Source organism: Anoplopoma fimbria, chromosome 15, assembly GCF_027596085.1.
Source record: "Anoplopoma fimbria isolate UVic2021 breed Golden Eagle Sablefish chromosome 15, Afim_UVic_2022, whole genome shotgun sequence".
NCBI lineage: Eukaryota > Metazoa > Chordata > Actinopteri > Perciformes > Anoplopomatidae > Anoplopoma > Anoplopoma fimbria.
In genome coordinates this window covers 7,096,787-7,122,917 of record NC_072463.1, presented here as the reverse complement: position 1 = coordinate 7,122,917, position 26,131 = coordinate 7,096,787, and the positions used below count along the sequence as shown (strand labels likewise).

Here is a 26,131-nt window from a genome sequence, read left to right as displayed (position 1 = left end):
TAAACCGTTAATTGACCCTGAACCTCGCCTCCCTCCCTCCGCGGGTTGGGGCAGGAATGCGGGGGTTGAAGATGGTGGGCGCTATGCATTGTGGGGAAGCCAAGTCGTCGGTTTAGCAGAAAGAGAGACAGTGGGACCGGAGTTACAGCTTTTCATTAACCTGGAAACCACCTAGTTACATGGTTCATGGGCTGGTCTCAGCTCACTTGGAGGTAACAAAGGGTGTCGGGCGGCACTTTCTGCAGGGGGCTGTGCGCTCGGGGCACCCCATCTGACTCTGATCAGGTTCTCCCTCTCATTAGAGAGTCGCACTGAGCCTGCATTTCCCTTCATGTCGAGGTCCTATTACATGGAGCTCCACCCTTATACACATTCATGCGCAAACATACGCACGCTCATCTGAAAAGCAGCTTCCCATCACCCATTTCACTTCCGGCCAAAGAGTGAAACCACATCTTCCTCGTGTTTGCGTTTCCCTGAGCAACTTCTCCTGACATCGTGAACTTCCTGCGGTCTCTACGTCGTGCACATGATTTGGTTTTTAGCCCCAAAGATGTATTTTGTGGAATAACTCTTGACTGAGCCACTCCTCCTTTGCCCCCGTTCTCCCTCTGCACACACACTTTCTTTCTCTCTAATGCTTTCCCATTCTGTTTCCTCCTTTTCTGGTCTTTTCTCTCTCTCCGATATCCACTCTTCATCCAGCTTTTTCTAAACTCCTCCCACTGAGCTTTAACCGTTTCCACTGTTTTTACATTCAGTCTATATGGTTTAAGCTTTTCAGCAACCATCTCAGTTAGCCCGTTGTTGAATTAGCCTCCACTTTGGCTAATATAAACCATATTGTGTAACAACATCATGTCGAGTGCGTTGTTTAAACTGCCATCATTCCCCCTGAAGTTGTAGTTTGTTGAGCGATTATGTAATGTTGTTTTAAATCCCTGTTCTACATGTGTTTTTAGAAGATTTGTATTGAATTACGCAATTCCGTAAATTGTATTGTATGACATGGCTGTCAGTCATTGCAAACCACTAAGCCTGCCAGTAGCCTGTTTCAAGCCTGATTAGAAAAACCTGGTACTGGCCCTTGCTCGCGGCAGTATCCATGGCAACACTACCTCCATTTGGTCACAGCATGCTTGAAAGTGTGTCCCACTTGGGGGGCTTGAAAGTGATCTTTGATGAGGGCTTTGACAGATGACGTCCAGTCTTTTTGGGGGAACGTGTGACGGCGCTGAGGATGCCCCAAAGGCTTCACCCCTCCCTCCCACCTCCCACCTCCGTTTGCCCCCCAACTGCTTGGTGAACCCCAGTGCACTTATGGAGGAATCCCTGACACAACCCTCAAACAGCAGGGCACAAAGCAGCAGCAGCCTGATAGCTGATCTTGCCTTGTAAAGGAGCAGGCAGGTCAGCGGTCGTCAAGCAGGCTCCTAATCCCTCCGGCGCTGAGGGACTGCAGGGCAAGACTATACTCCCAGTTTAAAGCCAAACACACATGCGGCGTGCGTCTAGGATGAACCGGGCTCAGTCTGTGCATTGCTACATCGCTACAAGCATTAGCGAGGGTGAGTCCAGTGCACAAGGAGGAGAGCAAGTCCTTTCATGAGAGCAGAATTTTTGGCAGGATTAACTAGGATGCCTTGGCATTCCAGTCACACGCTCTCGGATGATTGCCTCAGTCTTCTGTATGAAAGTATGTGGCCAATCAGAGTGTATTTGTCCAATCAGATTGAAAATGTTGAACATTTTAACCCGTGGGCAAGATGTACAGATGAATAAACAGGCCTATGTATGTACACACCAGCATGATTAACATTAATGCCAATGCAGGAAGCAGTGTGCCCTCTGTGCAGCAAGATCATGCTGGTGACAAACACTTGTGTTTTTGTCTTGTATTGTAGACCGTTTGCTGCTTTCTGAAATAGCTTTTTTTGTTTCTCCAAAATGTTGATAATTTTCTGCAGTGAGTGCAATAAGTTACAGTGTGGGCTCCATGGTAGCTCTGACAGCTTGACGGAATAGCAGCAGCGGAGGACAAAGCCTAGCGAAGAGTCATTTTTTGCAAGAGTTCCTGAATAATGTGTCTTTTTTTTTTTTTTTTTTTAACGTAGGAACTGGACATCCTGGTGGTCCCAGCATTATATTACACGGTCAGACTCCATCATATGTAGCAGGACTTCTTCACCCCCATTTATCAGCCCGCACTCTCCGGTCAAACGACTTGAATTTTCTTTCTGTCCCACGCACTCGCCTTACGACCCGTGGTGACTGAGCCTTTGAGGCGGTAGCTCCAAAATGATGGAACGCTCTGCCTGCACACCTACGGTTAGCTGAATCGGTTATTTCTTTCAAAGGCCAGATTAAGACATACCTTTTTAGAAAGGCCTTTGTATAAAAGTCATGCTCCAGGTCTGCTTTTAACTTATGTTTTTATTGTTTGTAACTTCTTATCACGGTTTAATGCTTTGTCTTGTTTTTATTGATTTGTTTTTGTTTTCTTGCTTGACTGTAATTCCGCTGCTGTTAAGCACTTTGTGAAAAGCGCTTTATAAATACATTTTATTTTATTATTATTATAATATGATATGATGTAACTGGAACGTCATTTCTATTCACCTTTTTAGTGTCGACTATCTAATAAAATCAAAATGCCAGAAAAATAAAGTTTTAAAACCTAACCCATTACTTTTAATGTTGTGACAGATGTTGCTGCAGTCACAAATGGATGACTAAATGAGAGATTTCACTATAGATCGAGGTGTACATAAATAGCAGATGTGCGTGTCGGTGTGTTTGTGTGTCGTACTGGCGCACCTGTAATCATTATCAGTGAAGGGGTTCACATTCCAGTATACTAATTACAGAGTGGAGGCATTGCATGCTTTGATTTCTCTAGACCCTGACTGTGCTACAACCACAGTGCTTCCCCCCCTGCTGCCCCATCGCGCTTTTATTTTTGACTCTCAAAACTCATGCATGTCGCTATGTCCTTTATCCAGCCTTAATCACCCATTTTCCAACTTCTTGCAAACAGCTTTTTGCACTTATGAGTCATTAGTAAAGGCACTTTTAAATTAAGCAAAAAATTATCATCACTGTGGCATTACTACTTGAACAGACTGTGACCAGGCTGCAGTGCTTGATAAATCTCAAATGGCACAACTCTGTTTTCAGTGGAACCCCTCTGATCTTTCACCCATTCAAACTGTGGGTGTGCTTTACTTTTTGGCATAGCCACAATCCATTTCCCTTTCTTTAGTGCAGTGGTGATAATCTGTGCCTGTAGTGTTGAACAGACACGGTCACTGCACCAAACAGTAATGGGTACATATTGACACAAGTCGCTCTCTCGTCCTTGTGGGAGTTACCCTCGCTCTCCAAAATGTCCCAGTGGACGAATCTACAGCAGGACATGGTGTCTCTGTTGTGTAAACATTCACAACGGCTGCATGTGGCCATTGCACACAGCACATGTGTTGTTTTTCCTCTCCTTGCTTCCTCATTCTTTGCGTCTTTCATAATACCTTGGCTATCTGGTTGCTGGTGTATTGTTTGAAGATGGTTGAAGAGAAGTTGATTGGCTCTGGTAATCACATTCCTGCCATAATTGTGTAATTGCAGAGGCTTGCTGGCATTCGCAGATCGCAAAGACCAGGACAAATATATTACAGCAAGCCTTGTACTTCTCCAATAATTCCACTTGATCTTTGCCACGAGGTCCTAGCTCAAACCTGTTTATGAACGCTTGCATAGTATCTACAAGAAAGATTCTGCATTCAGATACAGAACACAGCTGGCCACTCGTTTGTAGTCGGAGTAGTATTGACCAAGAAGGTTCAAGAAGGTTTTGGTTGAAGGCAGCTAAAAGCCAGTTGTAATCTGGTTGTACACAATGTCTCTCAACTTCAACTCAGGATTTGCATCTTAAGATGCTCATCAGATGTCCGCTGCCTACACAAGAGTCCCAGAAATATAGCCCCTCGCCCCAAGAGGCTTATCTGTAGTCGGGGCCCAAAGCCGATGGGTTCCAACAGGGTCGTTATGTGTTGTTGCTTTCAAAGGTCTGCATCACTGACTGGAACCATAACACTTCATGTCACTCATGATGCACTTAAAATAACTGGATCTGAGGTACAAAATCCAGTTGAAGTGACTACCTGAACAGGCTGAGTTCTTCCTCAGTAATACCAGTTGACGACAGAGTAGTAGTGTTTGCCCGAGAAAGATCAATATGTCAGATAAACAATGAATGGGAAGCTAAAATGAGGAAAAATTATGGAGAGAGATAACAGAAGTGGTGGCCTCTTACTTAGAGACCTCTTTATCCATCAATGGTTGGGAGATGAAATTCTGCCCAACAGTCTGCCTTAACAAACCAAAATTATACGGCTCCAGTCTAAATAGCCGTGACTAAACACTTAAACGTTAAAAAATGTTTATATAGAAGAAAGAATATAACAAGGAGCTGAAATAAGTGAAGTATTGCTGTCTCTCAGGTTTCTCTCTGGAAGCATGCAGGGCCGTGGTCTTCTGTCTGGAGCTCACTGTGTTATAGCCAGTGGTCACCTGCTGTCAGGGAAGTCTCCAAAATCCTGCAGCCTCTCCTCACATCAAAGTGGCTCTTAATGTCGCCGGCCCGGACCAGTCTATCACCGGGTAGTCCTGACCTAGCTCGTCTGACCTGCCATCATCATTCACGTCTTCTGTTTTTGTTTTTCATCTTTCTCCTACATTTAAATTAAGAACTAAGCTAGTTTGGTTCCTATAGAAAAAAAAAAAAAAAAAAAAGTTCTATGGATACTTGCAGAACGTTGGATAAACAATTTTTTATGTTACTTTAACGGTTATATCTGTTTAACTTTAATGTTATATACAATATACATAAAATTACAACAATTGCTCAAACATTAGCACCATAATTTCAGTTTACAGCATTTGGCAGAGGTTAATAGACCCCGGTTTAAACACCCGAGAAATCCTTTTTGTTATACAACCACTTACTGGAAATGTCCGTAAGAGTGCTCATTTTTTCCATCTGCTCCGCTGCATTAGCAGCTTTCTTAATTTGCTACAGTCCTCTCTTAAGATATAGAGTGATCTGTCAGTCAACCAGAAGTTTGTAATGCTCAAAACATCTGAGTCTGAGTCTGGGCCTTCCTAGCCTGTCCTCACGCTGTTTTATGCAGCTCTTTTCCTGCTCTAACACACTAACACAGCCTGATCTCGGGTCACAGAGGTCACAGTATATGAGCCGACATCTGGACCGGCAAACTGGTCCCAACATCACCATAGGGTAGTCAGGGGAGTCAGTTTTATCAGAGTGAGAACGAGTCCAGAGTGAAAGAGCAATGTAGCAGCACTTTCAACAGTCAGAGGAACTCTTTCTCTATTATCCACGCCACAACCTGCTCCATAACGTGGGCTGTCCCAGGTTCAGTAGGTTTGTGGCGCTGGTGAAACCCAACCTGGCCTGGTCCAGATCAAGCTCTGGCAGCCTGCCGTGTCACAAGCGCCAAAGGTTTATCACTTCCCCTCTGCTCCCATCTTGCATCTTCTTCCCCTCGACTTTATTTCCTATTCGTCTCTCCAAGGCGCGTTCATTTTTATTGGCCTCCTCCTGCCATGCTCAAACACTTTGCCCTCCAACAGTTATGCCGTCTATTCCATCCAGCGATATACGTTTCCCTTACTTGTTTAAGTTATTTTGCAGGATGGAGTTCCGTTGAAATTAACATTATTACATCATTATTATTTGACCCTTTTGTCTACTGTATACTGTATTCCTTTTTTAAAAATGTACCAAAAACGTCCTCAGTGCTCAGACATCAAGTGTCCTACTCGTTGTTTTATGTTCTTTTTAGTTGTCAAACACTTTTTACAGACAGCGCTGACAACCACTACAGCCAAACAAGCCGCCACTGGATCCAAAGGGGACCCTTTTTTATTTATGGTTTCACTCTTTAACTCTGAAGCAGGATTGGATGGCTAAAGACCCGATTGGCCACATTTGCCATGTTGGACCATTTAGGTCGAAAAAGCGCTCTTAACCTCATGTACCAATGCAATGGACTTCTACCATCTTTATGATCCTGCTCATTAAAATTAATTGTCTGGCTGTAAAAATAGATTCCCCCTTTATGTTGCCTTCTAGATTTTTTTTTTGTGCACTTCAGATCTAACATGAGAAATTGCTAAACATTCAGACGTTCCCCTCGGTGATTCACTTCTTCTTTTTCTTCATTCATATATTTTGTCTCTCTCCTTTTGTTTTTTTTTCTTTTCGCCAAAGCACTTGGCATTCCTATAGGGGAGGCATGAGTAGATCAAGGCTCTCTCTGTAGCAACCAGTCCAAATGCACACCAACACACATAAATCATAATGTTCATACTTGGCGAAAATGGCACCATTTTAAATATTACAGCATAATAGATGGCATAAGATAACTACCTGTTGTAGGTTGGGTCATTACTTCTTTATATAGAGTGTTAATTTATATGTCGATCTGTCTGAAAAGCTATAAATATGATTTCCTATCAGCTTTATTAGATCCTTAATTTTAAAGTGAGCAAGTCATCAAAAAGTGCCACTGAGGGAATACCCCTCGTTTAATAGGGCATATTTTTAAGAGATCTCCTAAAAAGCATGGCCGGCCCCTTTTTAAAAGTAGACCCATCAAACCTCTGCCTTTTGATCAAACCCCCCTACCCCTTTCCCATAGGCATTTTTTTTTTTAACACCATCATTAATGAGCCTCACCTCAACATCTCGTCCTCTGTGGGGTGACAGCCCGTCTTGTTGGGCCCCGGTTCGAGCCCATTACCACCGGGGTCTGGGAGCGGACACGGCTTTGTAAGGCCCCTCAAACGGCGCGCTTGTGTCCATAAAAATACAAAGAATGGGGCTCTGGCCTGCTGCTCCGCCCTCATTTACCTTTTTGACTTCTTTGTGGACGCCTAGAGTTTGTACTTTTATAGGCAGTGGAGGTCAGGTGGGCGAGGTCCTCAGGATTATTTACCCCAGAGTGCTTGTCTCGTTCACAGAAGCAGCAACCTGCCCTCGCCCTCACCCTCACCTGGGCAGCTCGGGGCCTGTAAAGCAACAAACACAGGGAGAGGGGGATATGGGTAGGAGAACAAAGGAGTACCTTTGATGAACTCACAGATCTCATCACCTCTGAGTATACTGTATCTCCGCTAGCTTTTCGCTGATGATTGAAGGAGTTGCTCTGAGCGATGTGTTTTAAGGAAGCCCCAGGGTTTTCTTTGGGTCTTCTGTCTGCTGCGTTTACGATCCGCATGGCGGACTCCAAGGCCAAGTGACTCCGCCATAGAGGCCATCTTGTGCTCTTCTTCAGCCAACCAGTATATCTCCCTACTCACTGAGGCTTTATTAACAGAAACTAGAGCCTTTTGTCTGTTAAAAATCCTCTTAAACAGAACATTGAAACTGGACTGACTGAAGATTTGAGTCTTATTTTCCACCTTTTGTTGCTGTGAAAAGGAACATTTGCAGTTTTCCAGCCAGGGGCCTGACCGTCCCCCTTCAGCCACAAGTTCTTCTGGTCCTCCTATTATCTCCCACTCCCTTGGCCTTGCTGTTTGGTCCTTGGCTTTTATTGCAGGGTAGGAGAGGGCCATGAGGAAATGAGGTGACCCCGGGGTCACGAGAGGAGTCAGGGGGCTGGAACCGGACCACGGCCCTGCCAACCCCACACTCTCAGGGCCGGTTCGGGTCGAGGCAGGCAAAGCAAAGGAGACGGGGGGAGACTGTGGACAGGATCCCTTCCATCCTTGACCCCAGCATCATGTGCCTTCAATTAAGCCAGATTTGAATATGTTTACAAGCCCCAGTGGTCTTAAATCTTCCGGGTCCTTGCCCTCCCCCAAACCTCTGTACCCCCGTATTCCAGCACCGTCTCATACCTCAAGTCCTTCTTTTTTCTTCTTCTCTTTAATATGGTGTCAGACATCTATTTATTATGCTGTTTTAACTAGTTTTCAGGAACGGGTTACAAGCTATTTGGGAATCCACCAAATAGGATTGGAGGGACACCCCTCCAAGATGTTAATCTGTTAGCGATATGAAAGGCCGCTCACCCCACTAAAGTCCCCCTCCACTGGAACCTGGGGGCCCTTTATGGCCCCATCAGGCACCCGCATGGACGACTTACTGCTGACCTTGTGACCTGGCAGTTGAAGCCATATGAGGAGGGAATCTTTCTCTTGTCCCAATCCCTCCTACTCTCTTCACTTCTACTACTGTTTCTACCCTCAGAAACCCTGATGTTCCTTCACTTTTTGCGGGAAAAGGATTCCCTTCCTAATAATTCCTCCAGTTATTATCGATCACATTTTGAAACATGCTTTAGTTTATTGTGTTTTGTTAATCTCTCAAATGTTTGGGTCTAAAATCACGGCGTAATCTCATCAGACCATTTAGTTCAACATGTTGTTTTGTTGGCATTTGGTTGTCGTAACCATGTGGCAGGGTATAATGAGATCTCTTATCCTCTCAATACCTGAAACTCTTTATCTCCAACAGGCTACTTTTATATTCATTCTCCCACCCCCACTGGTCTCATGTAAAAGATTTACACACCGCTCGCCAGCCTTTATTAGGGAGGTACCAGCGTGTTTGCTATACAAGAAAAGGTCCTTCGACTGGCTCCATCATATTAAACATTTACACGTAACTAAAGAGCTGTTACAATTGGCTTACTAGCATGTTAGTAGTCGAAAGGCTTGCTGCAAAAGGCCTGGTCCTGGGGAGTTGGGTGGCTAATTGGATCGGTTGGGTTAAATAAATGTTTGAGTTCTCCCCTGCGCTGGGAGGACTTGGTGGAAGGAGCCTCTCATCTTAACAGAAAAGGAAAACACAGCAGATAAAAGGGTGAGGGGGCAGAAAGGAGGGGAATGAGCTCAGTTATGATGAGGTCAAATTGGTTTAGTGTATTTTTCACACAAGTGTCCCAATGTAATTTACACAATAAGGTCAATAAAACAAAGAAAAGTTGTGACTATCTGCTGTAATATTTACAGTTTGTGAGCTTAAATAAAATCTTTGTCATTGCAGGTTCCAGATCCAAAGGGGAACCAGTGACCCCAACAGCTACAAGAACCTCAGTGATTGCTTCCGGACCATCTTCCGCAATGAGGGGTAGGTGATCTTCAACAATTGTTTTAGTTGGTTAAACAGTTTCTTCAGAGCACCAATGGAGTCACACTTCCTGTTTCCCGAATGCAGGGTTATATAAGTTATTCCTCCGTCTTCATTCAATTCAATTTATTTTGTATAGCCCAATGTATAGCAATTCAAAATACTTTATCTGACAAGGGGCGATTTACATTTGCAAACACAATAACACATAAACAATTCATTTACACACATGAAATCATGTTTTAAAATACAAAATAATGCAAAAGAAAAAGTTGAAATACACAATTAGCCAATCCGTAGCTGGCTGACAGTGTTCAAAAATAATCTGCAGAGGAAACGATCTGAATACATTAGTGGTGAAATATTATGAGCGTAGTGAAATATTATTAGTCATGCTGATTTATTCAAATGTCACTGGCGGGTATTTTGGCATTGAGATGGTCTCGTGGCTGGAAAGCTGAAAGTGTTGCAGGTTTCCCTACTAACTAGAGACAGTTGTCCCGCTGTGCTCCCTCCTCCTCTGCCTGCCCTGTGACAGCACTGTGAGACAGTGCAGGTGCAGGGGAAAGTGTTTGCCACTCGCTCTGTTTACGGCGAGTCGACAGCTTTACAGCGGATATAAAGTTGATCTGCTGCGAGGTGTGAGTGAGCGCAAGGTGAGAGGCCGGCTAGTGACAGTTGGAAATCCTACTCTGGCTGCAGTTCAACAGACACGGCTATCCTGCTACAGTAGCTGTGCCCTCTTCACCCTACACACACCCTTACACCCACACACACACACACACTCACATAAAGTGAATGCCATTGTTGCTGCATGCCTTTTGGGTGTGTCTCCTGGGTGTGAATTCGCTTGAATTTTCTCTGACACAAAAACAATTGTTGGCAAATTTCACAGCATCAACATCCTCTACTATGACAGACATTTTGACAGTTGGTTGACTCAACGAAGTGTGTCGGAGAGTCCCTATAGACAGAAGATCCACTTTCTTGTCGGCCAATTATCACTAAGAGTATATTTTTGCTGAGGCTGTAATGACTCCCCAGTAGCACATTGGGGATTACCCCCAGGCCAAACCACTTAGTTATAATTTATACAAATAGCTTTAGGCCCCACTGTTTTGAATTATTATTAAAAATAAACATTTCCCGTCAGCTCATGGCAGCACGGGGCTAACACCAGGCATCGCTCTCTCTCTCTGAGGTGAAGGAGGAAACCTGAGCTCTCGGCTCCATCGCTGGGGTTCAACTGAGGAAAGACATGGAAATATGCACATCTGTGACACCGAGACAATTTGAAGCCTGAACACAATAGACTTTCGTTTTAATGCAGAAACAGAATATATTTTGAACGCCTGTAGTTAAAAATTCACTTTTATAGTCGGGATTATTTGGGTTAAAAACTCATAACACATTAAATTGCTATTTAATCTGGAAAATCTAGCATGAAATCCTGTAGCTGTGCTCATAAGTGTGTGACAGTGTGAACTATGCTCACCAGCTCTTGGTTGGTGGATTGCCTTACAGGCCACGCTCCTTTTTTCTGTTGCATGCGGGTGCAGCAGCCATGAGCATGTGTTAAGTGTTTCCGTCTGGAGGGAAACAAAAAGACTCTATTCTCGAGCATTCTTTACCAGTGTGGTATCCAGAGAGCGGGTCGGGACCCAAAGCACGGCCACAGGAATATGAAAAAGGTCCGTGCCTTACAGCGGAGCGCGTACAGTAGATCAGTGACTAATGCCTGGAACTGACAGGGCAGGGTTGAGCGGGGCGGTTGATTCCAGCTGGGACCACACATACCAAAAAATATACACTTTCATGGAAATGTGAAGAAATGCAGATAAGGCTGTCAATCAGATTATATATGTTAAGCTACCGTGAAACACATGGTTCATATGGTTTGTATGAAGCAGCAATCGTGTTCGACATTAAGATAAATGTATTTGTGTCTTTGCCAGGACTTGATTTTTCACCTCATTTTTAATATAGATTAAACATGATGGAGCATGGGCTGCACGGTGGTGTAGTGGTTAGCACTGTCGCCTCACAGCAAGAGGGGCCTGGGTTCAATTCCCGGGCTGGACAACCTTCTGTGTGGAGTTTGCATGTTCTCCCCGTGTCAGCGTGGGTTCTCTCCGGGTTCTCCGGCTTCCTCCCACAGTCCAAAGACATGCAGCTTAGGTGCATTGAAGACTCTAAATTGCCCGTAGGTGTGGATGTGAGGGTGAGTGGTTGTTTGTCTCTATATGTCAGCCCTGTGACAGACTGGCGACCTGTCCAGGGTGTACCCTGCCTTCGCCCATTGACAGCTGAGATCGGCTCCAGCACCCTTGCGACCCTTAACTGGATAAGCAGGTTACGGAAAATGGATGGATGGATGATGGAGCATGTTAATGAGGAGCTTCAGACTTGCTAGTAGTTTGTTACCTCTGGAAAGAACCACACTAGCTGTTTCCCTCTGTTTTAAGTCTGTATGCCAAGTAATGCCAACAGGCTGTTGATGGTTACTTCATATTTAGCGCACAGACATGTGTTGATCTCCTCATGTAACTCTCAGCAAGAAAGGAAATAAGGGTATTTTACAAAATGCCCAAATATTATTTTATTTATTAAGGTGTGAATTAAAATTATTTTTAAGTTTTGTCCCTTTTTTAGCGCAACATTTCTCATCACTACTGATTATGCTGTTAATGACAATGTCAAGGTTACATTAGACGCTGGGAAAGAGAAAATATTTGCAGATGAAGCATGCCGGTTGTTTACGCTTTAAAATGTTCCCTGGGGCGGCTCATATTTCCCCACAGCAGTGGTGTGAAAATGAATCAGCCTGCTGACGGAAATGATCCGTTTCCTTTATGCATTTACACGTTTAATCTGAAGGATGTTATTGGTCAGTTTAATTAATCGGTCCGGTCCGTGCTAAGCTCTTCTCCAAACGGATGTAGGCTGTTTAAAAAAAGGTTTATGAAAATGAAAGACAAAACACACACACACACACACACACACACGCAATAACATACATACACACATATCCATCCTCTTCCCTCGTTCTGTGTCAGGAGGGCATTTGTTTAGGAAAGCCAAAAAGGGACTTAGTGTGTACTTTACATTGGAAATCAAATGAGGATTCAAATGATGGCCACTCACTAGAGGCCATATTTGTTCTGTAACAAATTTCACTCCTCCTTCATCACCTGGTGGCTCCCCAGGCTGACCACACCCGGGAAATCTGTGGCCACCATTTGCATGGACAAAGAGAGCAGAGGAAAGGGTCTTCCGTTCGTCTGAAATAACTTGTTTACACAAACGATACAAAGGATTAATTCTCGGCCTTTGAAGCCAGTACCACGTATGCAACTTCAGGTGTTTGCTCTGTCCACCTGATAACAAGTGTTTTGATAATTACGTCTGGTTCCCTGCTGTTTTTGGAAGGCGGCCACACTGCTGGGTGTAATTGCCCGTCCTCCTTCTCCGGTTGTTATTCAGTGGAAAGGTGTGCCGGCAGCGAAAATATTTACACACGCGCCCAATCAAGCAAAATCATCTCTGTTGACTTGTCGAGGATGTTGCCAAAACAGAGCCGGTGCCACTTGTTCACAAGATACAGTCGGTCACGCCACCTCTTTGTCCACAGAGCTGTGTTCAGTATCAATATGAACTCTCTCTCTCTTCCTGTAACCTGCAAGCAGCTAAGTGGAAAGTTATGTCATTTTTGCAATGGTTAAAAAAAAAAAAAGAGTTTGACTTCAAGGATGAAGCTGATGATATTCTGTATTTTTGTTGTTTCTCAACACATCTCATGAAAATAACAAAATCACAGATGTGTTAGTCTGTCTCTCACTTTTCCTACTTCCCTATGCTGTCTGTAGCTCTGAGCCTTTAGACCATTCTACTGAAAACAACTGCTCATGTATATGTACTTTCTTTTTTTTTTTTTTTTTTTTAAACACAGGGCTCAGTAGTTTATAGTAAACATCACTCAAATGGGGGTAAATTCGATATTTGTTGGGGACTATATTTAGCTGCAGATTAATATCCATTTGCGGCTCCAGTGAGCATTTACAATAGCATGACGGTTTCTTTTGAACTGACTGCAAATGAACTGTACTTTGCCCATGTTCATCACAGTGAGCAGCATGTCTACACAGTGCAAGAATTGATTGATGTGTATTAAATAATTGTTTAACAACAGTGGAGCTCTTTGGCACAGAGGAATAGGAGATAAATCTGGCTTCACAGATTTATGTTAGTGTGTGTTAGATTGGTTAATTTATTTTGGTCTTTGCTTGGGATCCGTTGACGATAAGAAAATCAAAGATTATCTGACTTTATCCTTAAATCTGACTCAGCCTTATACTCTAACAAGCGTAAGACGGGGGATGTTCTTATCCTCAACATTTTAAAGGAAAATATTTTTTTTTATCATTTCATAAGTGACGTTTAAAGCTAATGCTCTTCTTCAGACTTCTAAGTAATAACAGAGATGCCATCTTTAAAAACATGCGCTCTGGTCGGATGATGGTCACATGATAATACCGTTGAACCATACAACCCATACAAAACACCCTTCACAAACACATATTAAGAAAAGCTTATCTAAACGTATAAGAACAAAAACATGCAAACAAATATAAAGGTTAAACCTCACAGCTCATAAGAATAACATTGAACCAGTAGCTTTCATACCTTCTATATGGCTAGAATTGAATAGAGGGGCCTCTATATTTATAATAAGATGTCTTTTCTCGAGTCTCGAAACAGGAATCTACTATATCGAGCTCATGGATAAAGACAGAGGAAGGAAACAAAAGCAACATCTGGAGTCAACCAAGTACATGAATAATGTCATGTTTAGAAAAAAAGACCACAATGCCACTCAGAGTGAGTAGCCCAGCTCACCACAGACGAAGCATTCATGTCAACCCACATCGCAATACTGATCACATCAAATATACAGAGTCTAAAAATCATCCTTTATGATCTGATCAAGTCCACAGAATGTCTTCAATTTCCCTTTACATATAGTCATTGCAGAAGTGATCAGATACAGAACATTTTTATCCGTTCCAAAATGTAAGATGATTTTTATGATTAGTCTTGTTTGAATATTTAGACCGGTTTGACCTATTTCACTATGAGGCCATCCTCTTAAAACAACATTTAGGAATTAGAAGTAAGTAGTTTGCTCTTCCCAGCAACAGTTAGTTATCAACACAACAGCTATTGACTCAGTAGTGTCTGATGCTTCAGGTGTGCTGCGTTTCACAACTGGGACTTAAGCGCTGCCCCCCCCCATGGGGCAGCGCACGTATGCACTTCTGAATGTATACGAAACATGCTTTGTGCTGTCTTTGCAAAACAGAAAACGTACTACTCTTCTTACACATATACGTGAAAGACAGGTCAGGTGTATTTTGGGGGGAAAACCTCCAGTGTGATGCTCCTCAATATAACCCAAGAGCTTTTTAGAAGGGGAAATCATAACCTGTCATTATATTCCCATGATTTAACCACAAGAATAACAATACTCTTTGATTAAAAAGAAATTGGATAAATTGTATAGTTTAGCAATACAGAAATGAACTTGTACATTTTAGAGACATCCAATCACATTTCTGGCTGTTTAAACAAGTGTGTAGCAATCTAACCAGACTGACCATTTACTCTGCTGTAAATATACTCCATAAAGTGGACTGCTACAAAATACAGTCTGTCAAATGTAGGCATACATCTCCATATACATAACTCACTGTACCATTTTATTATTTTTCCTACCTCCAAGTACACTTTAAATCATGTCTGGACGTATGATTTAGCAAAGGCAAATACCAAATTGAGTAAAATTATACAGCTACCGTCTTTTGAAACATCCAGTACATCATAGGCTGAAATAAACTCTTAAATCATTTCCTCCGCAGATTCCTGGGGAACTTGTTGCCAGGGTTTGTGGTTTGAAAATATATCTTGGTAGTTATGTTGCCAAACGGCAGCTATATACTTTCTGTTGCCATTTTCTGAGCCCAGTATTAGTCCTGCTATGTATATATTTAGTATTGTCAGAGATTTGAGTAGTATAACGTACAAGAAGGTAAGATTTCTCCCAGATCTGTTGTATTGGACTCCATTCATAAAGGTACCTTAGTAAATAGACAACACAGTGCCTCTGCATAGAAATGTTTGGTCATTTGGCTGTACTGCCCTTTTAATGCACTATTAAAGCAGATCATATATAAGTGTAAATTAACTTGAAAAGACTCAGTGATAATGCACTCATCGCAAAAATGGATGGAGACTAGATATTTACTCTTTATATGTTCGTCGCTTTGGACAAAAGTGACTTACAAATTTACTCAAATCGTGGCTTTCTTAACTGCTAATGCTTTTAACATCTTACAGATATGAATGGAAACCAACGGCTGCCTTGAATGACAAAATGAATACATGGTTTGCAAAATGGTTAGCTCTAATGTAAAGCAATCTGCAAATTTGTAGTAAATGGGATTAAACATGCAAAACAACTCGTATGTTTGCATAGGGCCTACTTTCTAAATGATATCACTACTTTAGGATTGCAACTAACAACTACTTTCCACATCACTTCATCTGTTTATACTCTTGATTGTCTTCAAAATGCTTGTATTGTCCAACTTGCAGTCCAAAACTTCAAAATATTCAGTTTACTATCACATATGACAAAGACCAGCAGCAACTCTTAACTGAGGAGTTAGATCTTGGTCAAGATTTTGCAATTTTGCTTTAAAGAATGAGGGGGAACTTGACAAGTCATAAAGGCTATATTACACTAGGCGTCATCAGATAATAATAATAGTAAGGCGTAACATTTTATTTTCTCTCCGTACAGAATTCTCGGCTTCTACAAGGGGATCCTCCCTCCAATTGTGGCGGAGACTCCAAAGAGAGCAGTGAAGGTGAGAAAAAGGATTGTTAATGTTGATTCGTAGAAACCCGCGGAGCTTCTTTGCGCTGTGATGCAATGCTCCGGCTCCTGTTTAGCCGTAAACTGCTCTACGAAAACACTCCAACCGCAATTGCTCTAACATGGTACACACATGTTGATTAAACACACAACGTCCTCCGCCATGTCTGCCTCGACCTCAGCCTCTCCCATTTGTACTGTTGGCCTACTAAATATTGACTTACAAGTGTTTACAGAAAGCCTTCCACTGAGCCTCCATCTTTTGATATGGAAGGCTTACAACATATAATTGGGGTGACACAAAGAGGGCTTGCTACCTGGCACAGAGCTGCTCTGTAATGAGATACTGGAGACGAGGATGTGTGAACTTTAAAAATAAACGCTCACACTGAGAAGATGGGGTAATCGCTCACACACCGGACAAAGATTCCAATGGTGAGAAATGTCTGGAGCGAAGGATTAAAGTAAATTAAAGCCCCGAATAAAACACCTCTGCTGGCATTTTGCCCCTTGCTCGGATAAACTAATCCGTTGTGTCTCCTTTTCAGTCTGTGCATTAGACCTTTCCCTTTCCACAGAGATTCTGCTCTAAGATTCACAGTGCGGCTTCATGTTCATATGCTAGTTTGGTCAATACAATGCTCACCCGAATTCCCCTTTCCTCTGGAGTGTTTTCTATGGAAGCTGCTGTTAATAATGTGTATATACGTGGGTGTGTATGTGTGCTCAGATGTCAGTTTTGTGAATGCACTGTGACTTTCTGACGGTTTGTTTATCCTGATCCTCCCTCTGCAGTTTTTCACCTTTGAGCAATACAAGAAGTTGCTGAATTTGACCCCTTTGTCTCCTGGTTTGGTGAGTCTTTGCGCACAGAAACACCTGAATACACTCTCACCTGAAAAATAAACACGCGGGTGTAACGCTCTTCTCAGGAAGAGAATTAACGATCCCCCTCACCTGCCAAAGGCTGGAAAAACAAAGATAAATGCCAAGAATGATTTTATGGCCAAATCATTTATGTAAATTTCCCTGTCAATGCAGAGTAGTGAGTGATCGTACAGTTTTCTGTTTCATGTACAAATCCAGGTAATGCTCGAGTAGTCTTGGAGAATTTACTCAACTTTTTACATCCTTGTCTTTACCTGCTGACCATAAACCAAGCATACCGTTTCTACTGTTGCTTGCTTAAAAAAACATTTGCTTTATTTTGTTAGATGGTTTTGTTCAAGTCTACTGTTGGGGTCATATACAATTGGCTTTACTCACTAAACAGAAGGTCATCTCACATTGGACAGGTTAAAAAGTAAACATCTCAAGTGCGGATTAAGCAAAGAGAGCCTGAAATAACACTTGTGTTAGGTTTGAAGAACATATGAAAACATGCTTGATTGTTAACTAAAAGATCCAAATATCAGGTATAAATGATCAAGAGGAACTGTTTTTTACTTACGTCTTAAAACGGAACCTGAAAGTTCCAGTTTCACTTTTTTTGATTTATGAAGTGTGTCATTTAAAATCAGCTGATCAGGGCGATACTAATGACCACATGTTCCTGCCTGAACCTCCGCTGTATGAGCTTTATTCCAGGCAACAGAGCAGCCAGAGGCAATTTTTTGGTTTTCTACCACTTTGTGTAAAGTCAGTGGAACTGGCAGGTTGTCAGGAGCCATTTTCTTTTATTACAGAGGTTTTGTTTTGATTTTATGTGCTTTAAGTGTGAGAAATTGTATAATGATCAGCGTGGTTAAGTGTAATTCTCCTTAAACATTAAAAGCTAATACAAATATGATTTTTTACTGGTGAAGGAGTAAAGTCCAGTTCTAAAATGAGCCGAGGGCGCCCAGTTGAACGTTCGAATCTGGCTTGATCCATGCAGTGTCTTCCCGGTTTAATCTATGATATTAATAACATTGGCATGTCCATCAATACATGTAATTTACGTTTTTATGCAGATGACACCCATTTTATTAAAGTCAGCAAACTCTAACCAGTCAGCCATTGATAATCTGCTCCTTTCATTTAATACTATAATAAGTACAGATAAAACAAAGTTTATTGAGAGCTAAGGAAGTTAACATTGGGGGGATATATTCGCAAAAATAGAATACATCTTTTTTTTCTATAGTAGCCCAGAACCAAAAACCGACTCTAGCAAGTGCCTTCCATGTTTTTATGTTACTTGAAGGCCATCGTAGTTCTTCGACACGTTTGTGAAACAAACTTGTGAAACAAACTTGTGTAACGTGAGCCGCAGAGTGAAAAACCGTGGTGCTGCCAGCCGCCGTCTAACTTCCTTTGCTCCTAAAGCAGTGTTGTTATGGTAACGATGGCATCTGAGTGAGGCAAACAGCGTAACCAAGATTTTGCACTTGGCGTTTGAAGTTTTAAGTCTCAGCTCAGTCTCGGAAAGGCAGGAGTGAGCTGAGGGCTAAATGCCACCCAATCCTACCTACTGTCCCTTTAAGGATGCAACTTTTTGGGGTTCTTTTTATATGAATAAGTCCTGTTTCACATTTTATTGTAGGAAAGTAATAGAATAATTTAGAATGAAACTTTACTCACTATCGATGGGCAATTCAAAAACTTTTGTTGGAGGTTTAATTGATTTTACCTATGACCGTTTAACATGATATGCTTGTATGGTTGTTTCTTATGTATACCTACGCCAAGGATATTTCAGAAAGCCTTTATTTATTATTTGTCTATATGTATGTATATTTAGATATTTGCTACTTTTACTATATTTTTGTCATTGCCATTGACATTGTTATTTATTTACTGTCATTTTATAAATTTTCTTATGGAGTCAGACCTACCTTGTGAATGATATCTCGATCTCAATGTAACTTCCTGATTAAAATTTAAGGGTTTTACATAAAAAAAAATGTGTAGTACCCAAGGTAAAATGAACAAGGTCGTGAACACCAAGACATCTTTTTAGAGCTGAAATTTGTCACTTAAACTGCAAAGTCATTGTTTCATTTGAAAACCAGAGTATTGGAGTGAAGCCAAAATAATGACAATTATTCATAGTCTTAATAAGCAGACTCGTATGTATGTATGCTTGGCGGTTGTTAATTCTTGAATGACTACGCCTCAGGTCATGAATCTACAAGTGGTTTCATCCTTCTCGACCAATCTGGTTTATGTTATACTGAGTCAGTGTTTTTTGAGCTAGACAGAGCTATGTTGCTGGGGTGTGGTCACCACACACACACACACACACACACCTACAAATTCAGGTGGCAGCAAAGTGTCAGGCGTGATTGATGACTTACCTGTAACTCAACGTGGAGGCCACCCCGGCACGGCGAGTATCCTCGTCTTGTTTTCACAGCCATTGGTGGAGAAATGTTTACCCGTCCCATCCATCACGCTATCCACCTCCTTCTCTATCTCTTCATCCTCCTCTTCCTCAAGTGCCTCCAAACCCCATTTCCCCACCCAGAGGCCCACGCGTATCAAGTACTGTAATCACATAAGATCATTAGTGCGAGTGAATTAAGGATTGGTTCTAAATGTCTCTCTCTTTCTCTCTCTCCTATTCAGCAGGGCACAGCTGAATGCCTTCACTCTGATTAATGAGGACACACACAGTAATAATACAAATAAGGAATTAAAATGTGGCTGGCTGGCTGTGTAAACATGGGGGGGCATGTCTGAGAGGATGGGTCCCGGGGCCCTGACAGCAGGATAAAGAGGCAGGAAGAGTAATGAGCTAAAGACACGTTCTTGACATGTTCCCATTACGCTTCTCTGAGTGCGCACACATGCACGCACTCACACTTGCATGCATACTTGTGCTGCCCCAATGCAAATACATGCGGTGTGGCAACATCCAGTCTTAATTACATGTCAGGGTTCTACATTTATAAATAGGTAGTGGAGTCTTCGGGTGGCACAAAACGAAGTGCTTTGGTTATTAGAGAATAACTTGTATTAATGTGGGTTTTTTTTTCCACTTATCCTTTTTAAAGATAAATCTTAAACAGATTGCTACTTTGCTCACATTCCTTCTTTTCTCTCCTTTCCGTCACCTTCCTCTTGCATCCTGTCTGTCATATAACATTTTGTCAAATGATAAAAAACACAGGTGTCTTTTAAACATTTGTCACATGACAACAATGACAAGACTGACAGAAACAAATGTCCATTTTAGACGAGACAAAAACAACTCGGAGAACAAGTTTCTCAAAGTGTAACTAAGATTCGCCATTAAGTTCTTGTAGCTCGGACGCATTGACAATTTCATACACCGTCTACATGAGTTTGTCTATTCTGCGCTGTCTCTACCCGAATATTATCTGCACATTCTCACTCCTAAATCATGTCCATCTCCCCTCCAGGCGCTGTCTGTAGCAGGGCTCGGCGCAGGCTTGACTGAGGCTGTCGTCGTCAATCCTTTCGAAGTGGTGAAAGTCAGTCTCCAAGCCAACAGAGACTCCTTCACTCAGGTTGATAAAAAATAAAATACTGTAATGTGTTTCTCTAGATGCCCAGTGTTTTGTTTTTTTAACCAGCATGTGACACATCCTCTATTGTATTCACTCTCTCCAATACAGCAACCCTCTTCATTTGCTCAAGCAAGGCGCATAATTAATTCAGACGGATTCGGACTGCGGGGCCTGAATAAAGGACTAACATCGACGCTGGGACGCCATGGAGTTTTCAACATGATCTACTTTGGCTTCTACTTCAATGTCAAGGATGCTATTCCTTCCAGCCCGGTAATATGCCAATCAAAATCTATGATCACACTCCGACCTCCAGGGCTGTTTTATATTTTTTTATTTTTTTTGGGACAAATGCTTTGCTTGTGTTTGTAACCTTGACTACACCTAACTTCAAGCTATATGATACGCACGTGTCCCAGCCACCTCGCCGGTGGGCAATTGCAAGTGTTTGACAGTGTGATTAGTTAGCCTGACTGCCACGGCAAGGAGGAAGCAAAAATCAGAGAGGAGCTTGTAAGATCAGCCCCGCTAATACCTCGTCTGTTTGCTCGTCATAACATCCTCAAAGTTTCAGATTACACATCCGGCAGCGCCTGATGGCCCAAACAAAAGTTAATTTTGTTTAATGGAAACGTTGCCATACGGCAGTTCCATATGTACAAACCGGAGCATTAGATTAACTCCAATGAACTAATTGGAAGCAGGCAACTGTGCTATTTTCAAGAGACGGTTACAGTGGGAGCCAAAGCCCTGCTATATTTTCAACATTTTTCCAGTGACGCATGCACAGAGAAGCAAGTGGTCATCTTCTGTGAATGATAATTATGTGGCTGGATGACCCAAATAGCTCTCTTCTTAGATTGTGGCCGTCGCTTTTGGGAATTATCCATCGGTATGTACGGTGATGGAATGATCCTGTTTGTGAGAGGCTAACAAAGGCTATTGTTGAGGCAGAAAAAAGATAAATATTGTGGCCTCTGACAGCTTACTGCCTGAGCTGATAGTGGCGTTCCTCCTGAGCCCATTTGTCAGCAACATGAGCAACGAGCTGGCAGCTCAAACATGTCCGTAGTCAAATGAAGCTGGCCGAGCTCGGGCTTCTCTCATATCTCACTTTTAATGGTACAGAGGAGGCAGATAGCACACTGCCATCATTCACAAGTGGATGTGTGAGGAGATGTTTGCTTAAGGCTGTTAGGAAGTGGGTTGATGGGTGTACTTAGGCTGAGGGTATGTTACCCCCTTCCCCACATCCCACTTGAAGAAGAAAAAAAAAAAAAAAAAGAAGAAGTGGGATTAGCTGTTGATTTACCTCGGCTCTCAGGGTGTCCAGCCGCTTGAGAAAGGCCTGGACCAGAGAGGCTGCTGTCATTTGTAAAAATATCCCGGCCAATTAGCTGTCAGAGCTCTCTGAGTCTGGGCTTCTTTGGTACAGTAATACCCCTGTACCGAGTCACAGCCCAATTACCCAAATTGTCCCCATATGCCTCCCCAGTCTGCCTGCATGCACCCTGTTTATAAATCCTCTGTCTTGGCTCCCCAAAGAACATGTGCTTCTGCTCAGCCAATCAGAACGCTGCACCGCAGTCAGGAAGCACTAATCTGCCCCCCGCTACCATAAAATGATCAGGGCTTTCATGCCAGCTTTGCAGTCATACGCACAAGCCCCCTCATGGTCTCCCCCACTTTAGCTCTCATATACATACACATAACGACTCCATGACACTACTTTCTCTTTATTGCTGTTAGTTTTATTCACTCCTTATATTTTAGGGCAATGTTATTGAACACCTGGTGCTCACTCTTGAAATGTTTCCAGTAAAATGGTGCTCGTCGAACAAGCATACTTTGTTTTAATCCGGTATGTCCTCTTCTTTACCAGGACCCCACCCTGGAGTTCATGAGGAAGTTTGCTATCGGCCTAGTGTCGGGGACCATCTCCTCCTGCGTGAACATTCCCTTCGACGTAGCCAAGAGCCGCATCCAGGGCCCCCAGCCTGTGCCCGGAGAGATCAAGTACCGCACCTGCTTCCAGTCCATGGCACTGGTGTACCGGGAGGAGGGGTAAGAACATGGGGGGGGATAAGTAGGGGATCATCAGTAAAAAAGAAAAAGAATGAAGCGCTGGCACAGATGCGTCCAAGAATTAATGAGGCACTTTGTCTGCTTTGTTAGCAATTAATAGTTGGTTATCTGCCAAACTGGCTGTCAGAAAAGACAAATGTACCAGCTGCAGCTACAAGTTAGAACGGTTTGATTGTGCAGTGTGAGTTTCTTGCAATAACCACAGGAGAAGTGCATGAATAGCTTGATGCAAAGCTGTGATCCGATAAATGGTAACCAAAATAGTGACGTTACATTCTTCGGGCTGCATCCCCCACGTGTGTGATCATATATATATATTTCTGCAGTCTGTCAAACGTAAAGTAAATGTTAACATATTTTGGAGCCTCGGAGAATGGCAGCTCTAAATGAAAGCTTCAAGGAAAAAGGTGTGCGTTATGTTAGCATTGCCCTCGGCGTTCCACTTTCCCCCATGCAGCTCCACTAGACAAGGGCCAGCGAGATGTTTGTAGTTAGTGGACGTAGGAGCCTCGGGGGGGCTGCTGCAGGAACGGCACTGAAACGTTGTCGTCGCAGGGGTGCATGGAGGGTGCCCCCTCCGCCACATCCAGTCCCCTGCTCTAACACAACACAGTCCCAGCTAATTAGTGGTCCCTATGGGAGACGTCGTTAAGCAGACCCTAACGAGCCGCGCTGCGCTCCACGGGTCAATCTAATCAGACAGAAGGCCAGGGAGGAAGTGGGTCGAGCCTTATTAACGCCATCAGTGGCGGGGGCAGGGAGCCGGACAGGGAGCACGAGGCGGAGGCAGGCAGCCACTGATCACCTTGAATGCATTAAGGGGCAGGTACTCGCCACCGCTGGCCGTTAGACCCCAACTAGGTACCTGACGACAGGGTGAGAGACAGACAGACGAGGCAAGAACTCACCGCCACACTCCAGCCTACACACACATGCAAGTACACACACTTTAGGTTTACATGGATAAAAATGGATCTAGATATTTTGAGTTTTAACTATGGTATTTTGTATTTGCACATAATTAACATCTTGTTTTTTTTCTATAGGTACCTGGCACTATACAAGGGGTTGGTGCCCAAGATAATGAGGCTTGGACCAGGTAACTATGAAAATATATTTATACTGGTATTCAAGTCGTCCTTATAATCACAAATTCCATGTTACAGCAGATGAAAATGTTCGAATAATATTGAGATTGGTTAAGGAACTTTTTTTTTTTTTTTTTTTTTTAAGTCTGGGAACTCTCAAATTATTAATCTAGACAGAGCTTTCCAAAGCATGCTAGTGTTAAATTAATCTTTGCCCGAGTGTTTCCAATTAAATGAGTAGGGAACTGGCACTATGTCCTTATTGGATGTATAAATTCTTACTATTTTGTATTGTTTTTTCGCATATTTATACAATTTGAATGTAAATATTGTGAGCCATAACCACTGCCTACCCCCATTAATCTTTCCCTAATGTCCCCAACCATTCCACTCTTATCTGTAATACAATTTATTCCTGTGTGTTTCCCAGAAAGCCTAAACATGACACTTAAACACACTTCCTAGTGATTCATGCTGCTCGTTCACTAGCAGAGAAACACCGGTTGATTCACTGTGTCTCTCTTCTGTTGGGTTACAGGTGGAGCAGTGATGCTGCTGGTCTATGAATATGTGTCCGGATGGCTACAGAAGAACTGGTAACAAAAACAATCACAGAAAGGAAAACCAAAAGAGTGCCTTATGGATCGTGCCTCATCGCCATTATCGTTAACTGATTCCAGTAACGTCTGACCAAATACGTTGTTTGTTTTTACCTTGAATACACAATACTGCTCTCCGAAATAACCCATCAGCATTACCATGTACCTCAATGCAGCTTTCTAAGGATAAACTACATCTTCATCTAAGTAGCTTTCTCAGGAATTCAAAACAGCTGCAATATTTGAACGTGACCAGTGACTTTTTAATGGAAAACAGCTTTTTTTAACAGTGGATCAAAGGCCCTGAAAACCTATTTTCTCAATCAGCTTCCTACTTTGAGTAATGGGGTCCTACTTGAACTCAATATTTTCAGAATTTTCTGCCAAATTTAGAAAATGTTGTCTTACTTGACATGAAAGATTTATGCATTTTGTGCTCCTCTTACTGGGTTGTAGTGGGCGGAGCTAAGTATGTTGCCAGTACTGTCAGTCAAATCTGAGCAAAGTAAACCCAAATTAAGCAAATTATGTCTTTGATAGTTAAACTCTTAAAGAATAATAACTAAGAAGTGTTATGAAGTAGTTTATTAAGTCATGAATTCCATAATGTTATTATGCTAAATATTTGAAGTTTTCAAGGGTCATCATTTTCAGTTTCAAATTAAATATAACACCGATAATGGAATGAAGGCATGGTTACAAAATACCAAAACTCAGCTCAAGAGCGCTCAAGTATAGATGATGTATAGCTGCACAGTACATGACTTATATGATGAAACTAACATATACTGAGTTTAGAAGAGTCTCACTCCTAGCTCTGCTGGACTCAGTGGATAATCCATATATATCAAACATCACTTGTATCTTAATAGTATAACGATGCATTACTAATAATATAATATAAATATAAACTGCTTTTAAAGTCAGCTACAGTGCATGCAGCAGCAGAGTGTCTATACACACACACATAGTATGTGTGTGTATGTACACCTCTTGATATATGTCTTAAATATACTGTGATCACACCCATAATACTGAGCCTTACTCTATATCTTAAACGAACCAAAGAGCCGCAATAGTGCCTGATAATTGTTAATAAGAATTACTGTTAATTTCTTATACACTGATATTGTTATGGCCTATTGCAGAAGTTTTTTATCGAATATCCTTTTGCATGACTGATACTTTTATGGACCTCCTTGGAATTGAAGCATGAAACCTTTTATTGGTAAGAAATTGTTAATTTGACTTTTATCTCAATGTAGCTTTTGTTAAAATTCACTTCTATGTATCGGTAACAAATAAAAGATGAATAATATTAAACTCCTCACTGGGTTCCTCACTGTTTGTGTGTTGGGTTAAGCACTTGTGTGTCCCGTAAGTTTGTGTTGTTGGGTGTTTTGTGTCTCACTGGGACCGTTTCAGCTTGGCGTTGATATAAGAGTATCACTTTCCTTCACTTCACCACTTCGCCCTCCTCCTCCTCCTCGTCTCCCCCCGTCGGAGCACTTAGTTCTTTGAGAACCTGTCAACTGTAGAAGTTGGATTAGGTGCCTGTGCGTAGTTTTAGTGCAAGCTAAAACAACAAGCTCAAGAAATGCAAATGTTGCTGCAGGAATGGTGGTGGTGGTGGGGGGGTCACCGCACACATTCTCCTTCTGCCAGTCTATCTCTTATGCAAATATGCAAACACACACACACACCTGTTGCACAGCCTTCGGGGTAATGGCTGCTCTGTGAGAGACTCATCTCAGCCTCATCTGGTAGTAGCTTATATTGAGCCACGTTGGCATTTGACAGTCATCATTAAT

General features: G+C 42.4%; 1 protein-coding gene across 4 annotated transcripts in view; it reads left to right on the top strand.

The window, feature by feature from the left end:
* Positions 1-25,641, top strand: part of slc25a21 (solute carrier family 25 member 21) — an 87,672-nt gene extending 62,031 nt beyond the window's left edge. For all 4 annotated transcript variants that reach the window (XM_054614038.1, XM_054614037.1, XM_054614040.1 and 1 more), the window contains 8 exons: positions 9,077-9,160; positions 16,020-16,086; positions 16,890-16,949; positions 20,441-20,548; positions 20,657-20,821; positions 22,431-22,612; positions 23,680-23,732; positions 24,260-25,641. In XM_054614038.1, the coding sequence (XP_054470013.1) occupies positions 9,077-9,160; positions 16,020-16,086; positions 16,890-16,949; positions 20,441-20,548; positions 20,657-20,821; positions 22,431-22,612; positions 23,680-23,732; positions 24,260-24,321 (781 nt within the window). In that variant the 3' untranslated portion in view covers positions 24,322-25,641. The remainder of the gene's footprint in view (positions 1-9,076; positions 9,161-16,019; positions 16,087-16,889; positions 16,950-20,440; positions 20,549-20,656; positions 20,822-22,430; positions 22,613-23,679; positions 23,733-24,259) is intronic.
* Positions 25,642-26,131: the final 490 nt, after the last annotated feature.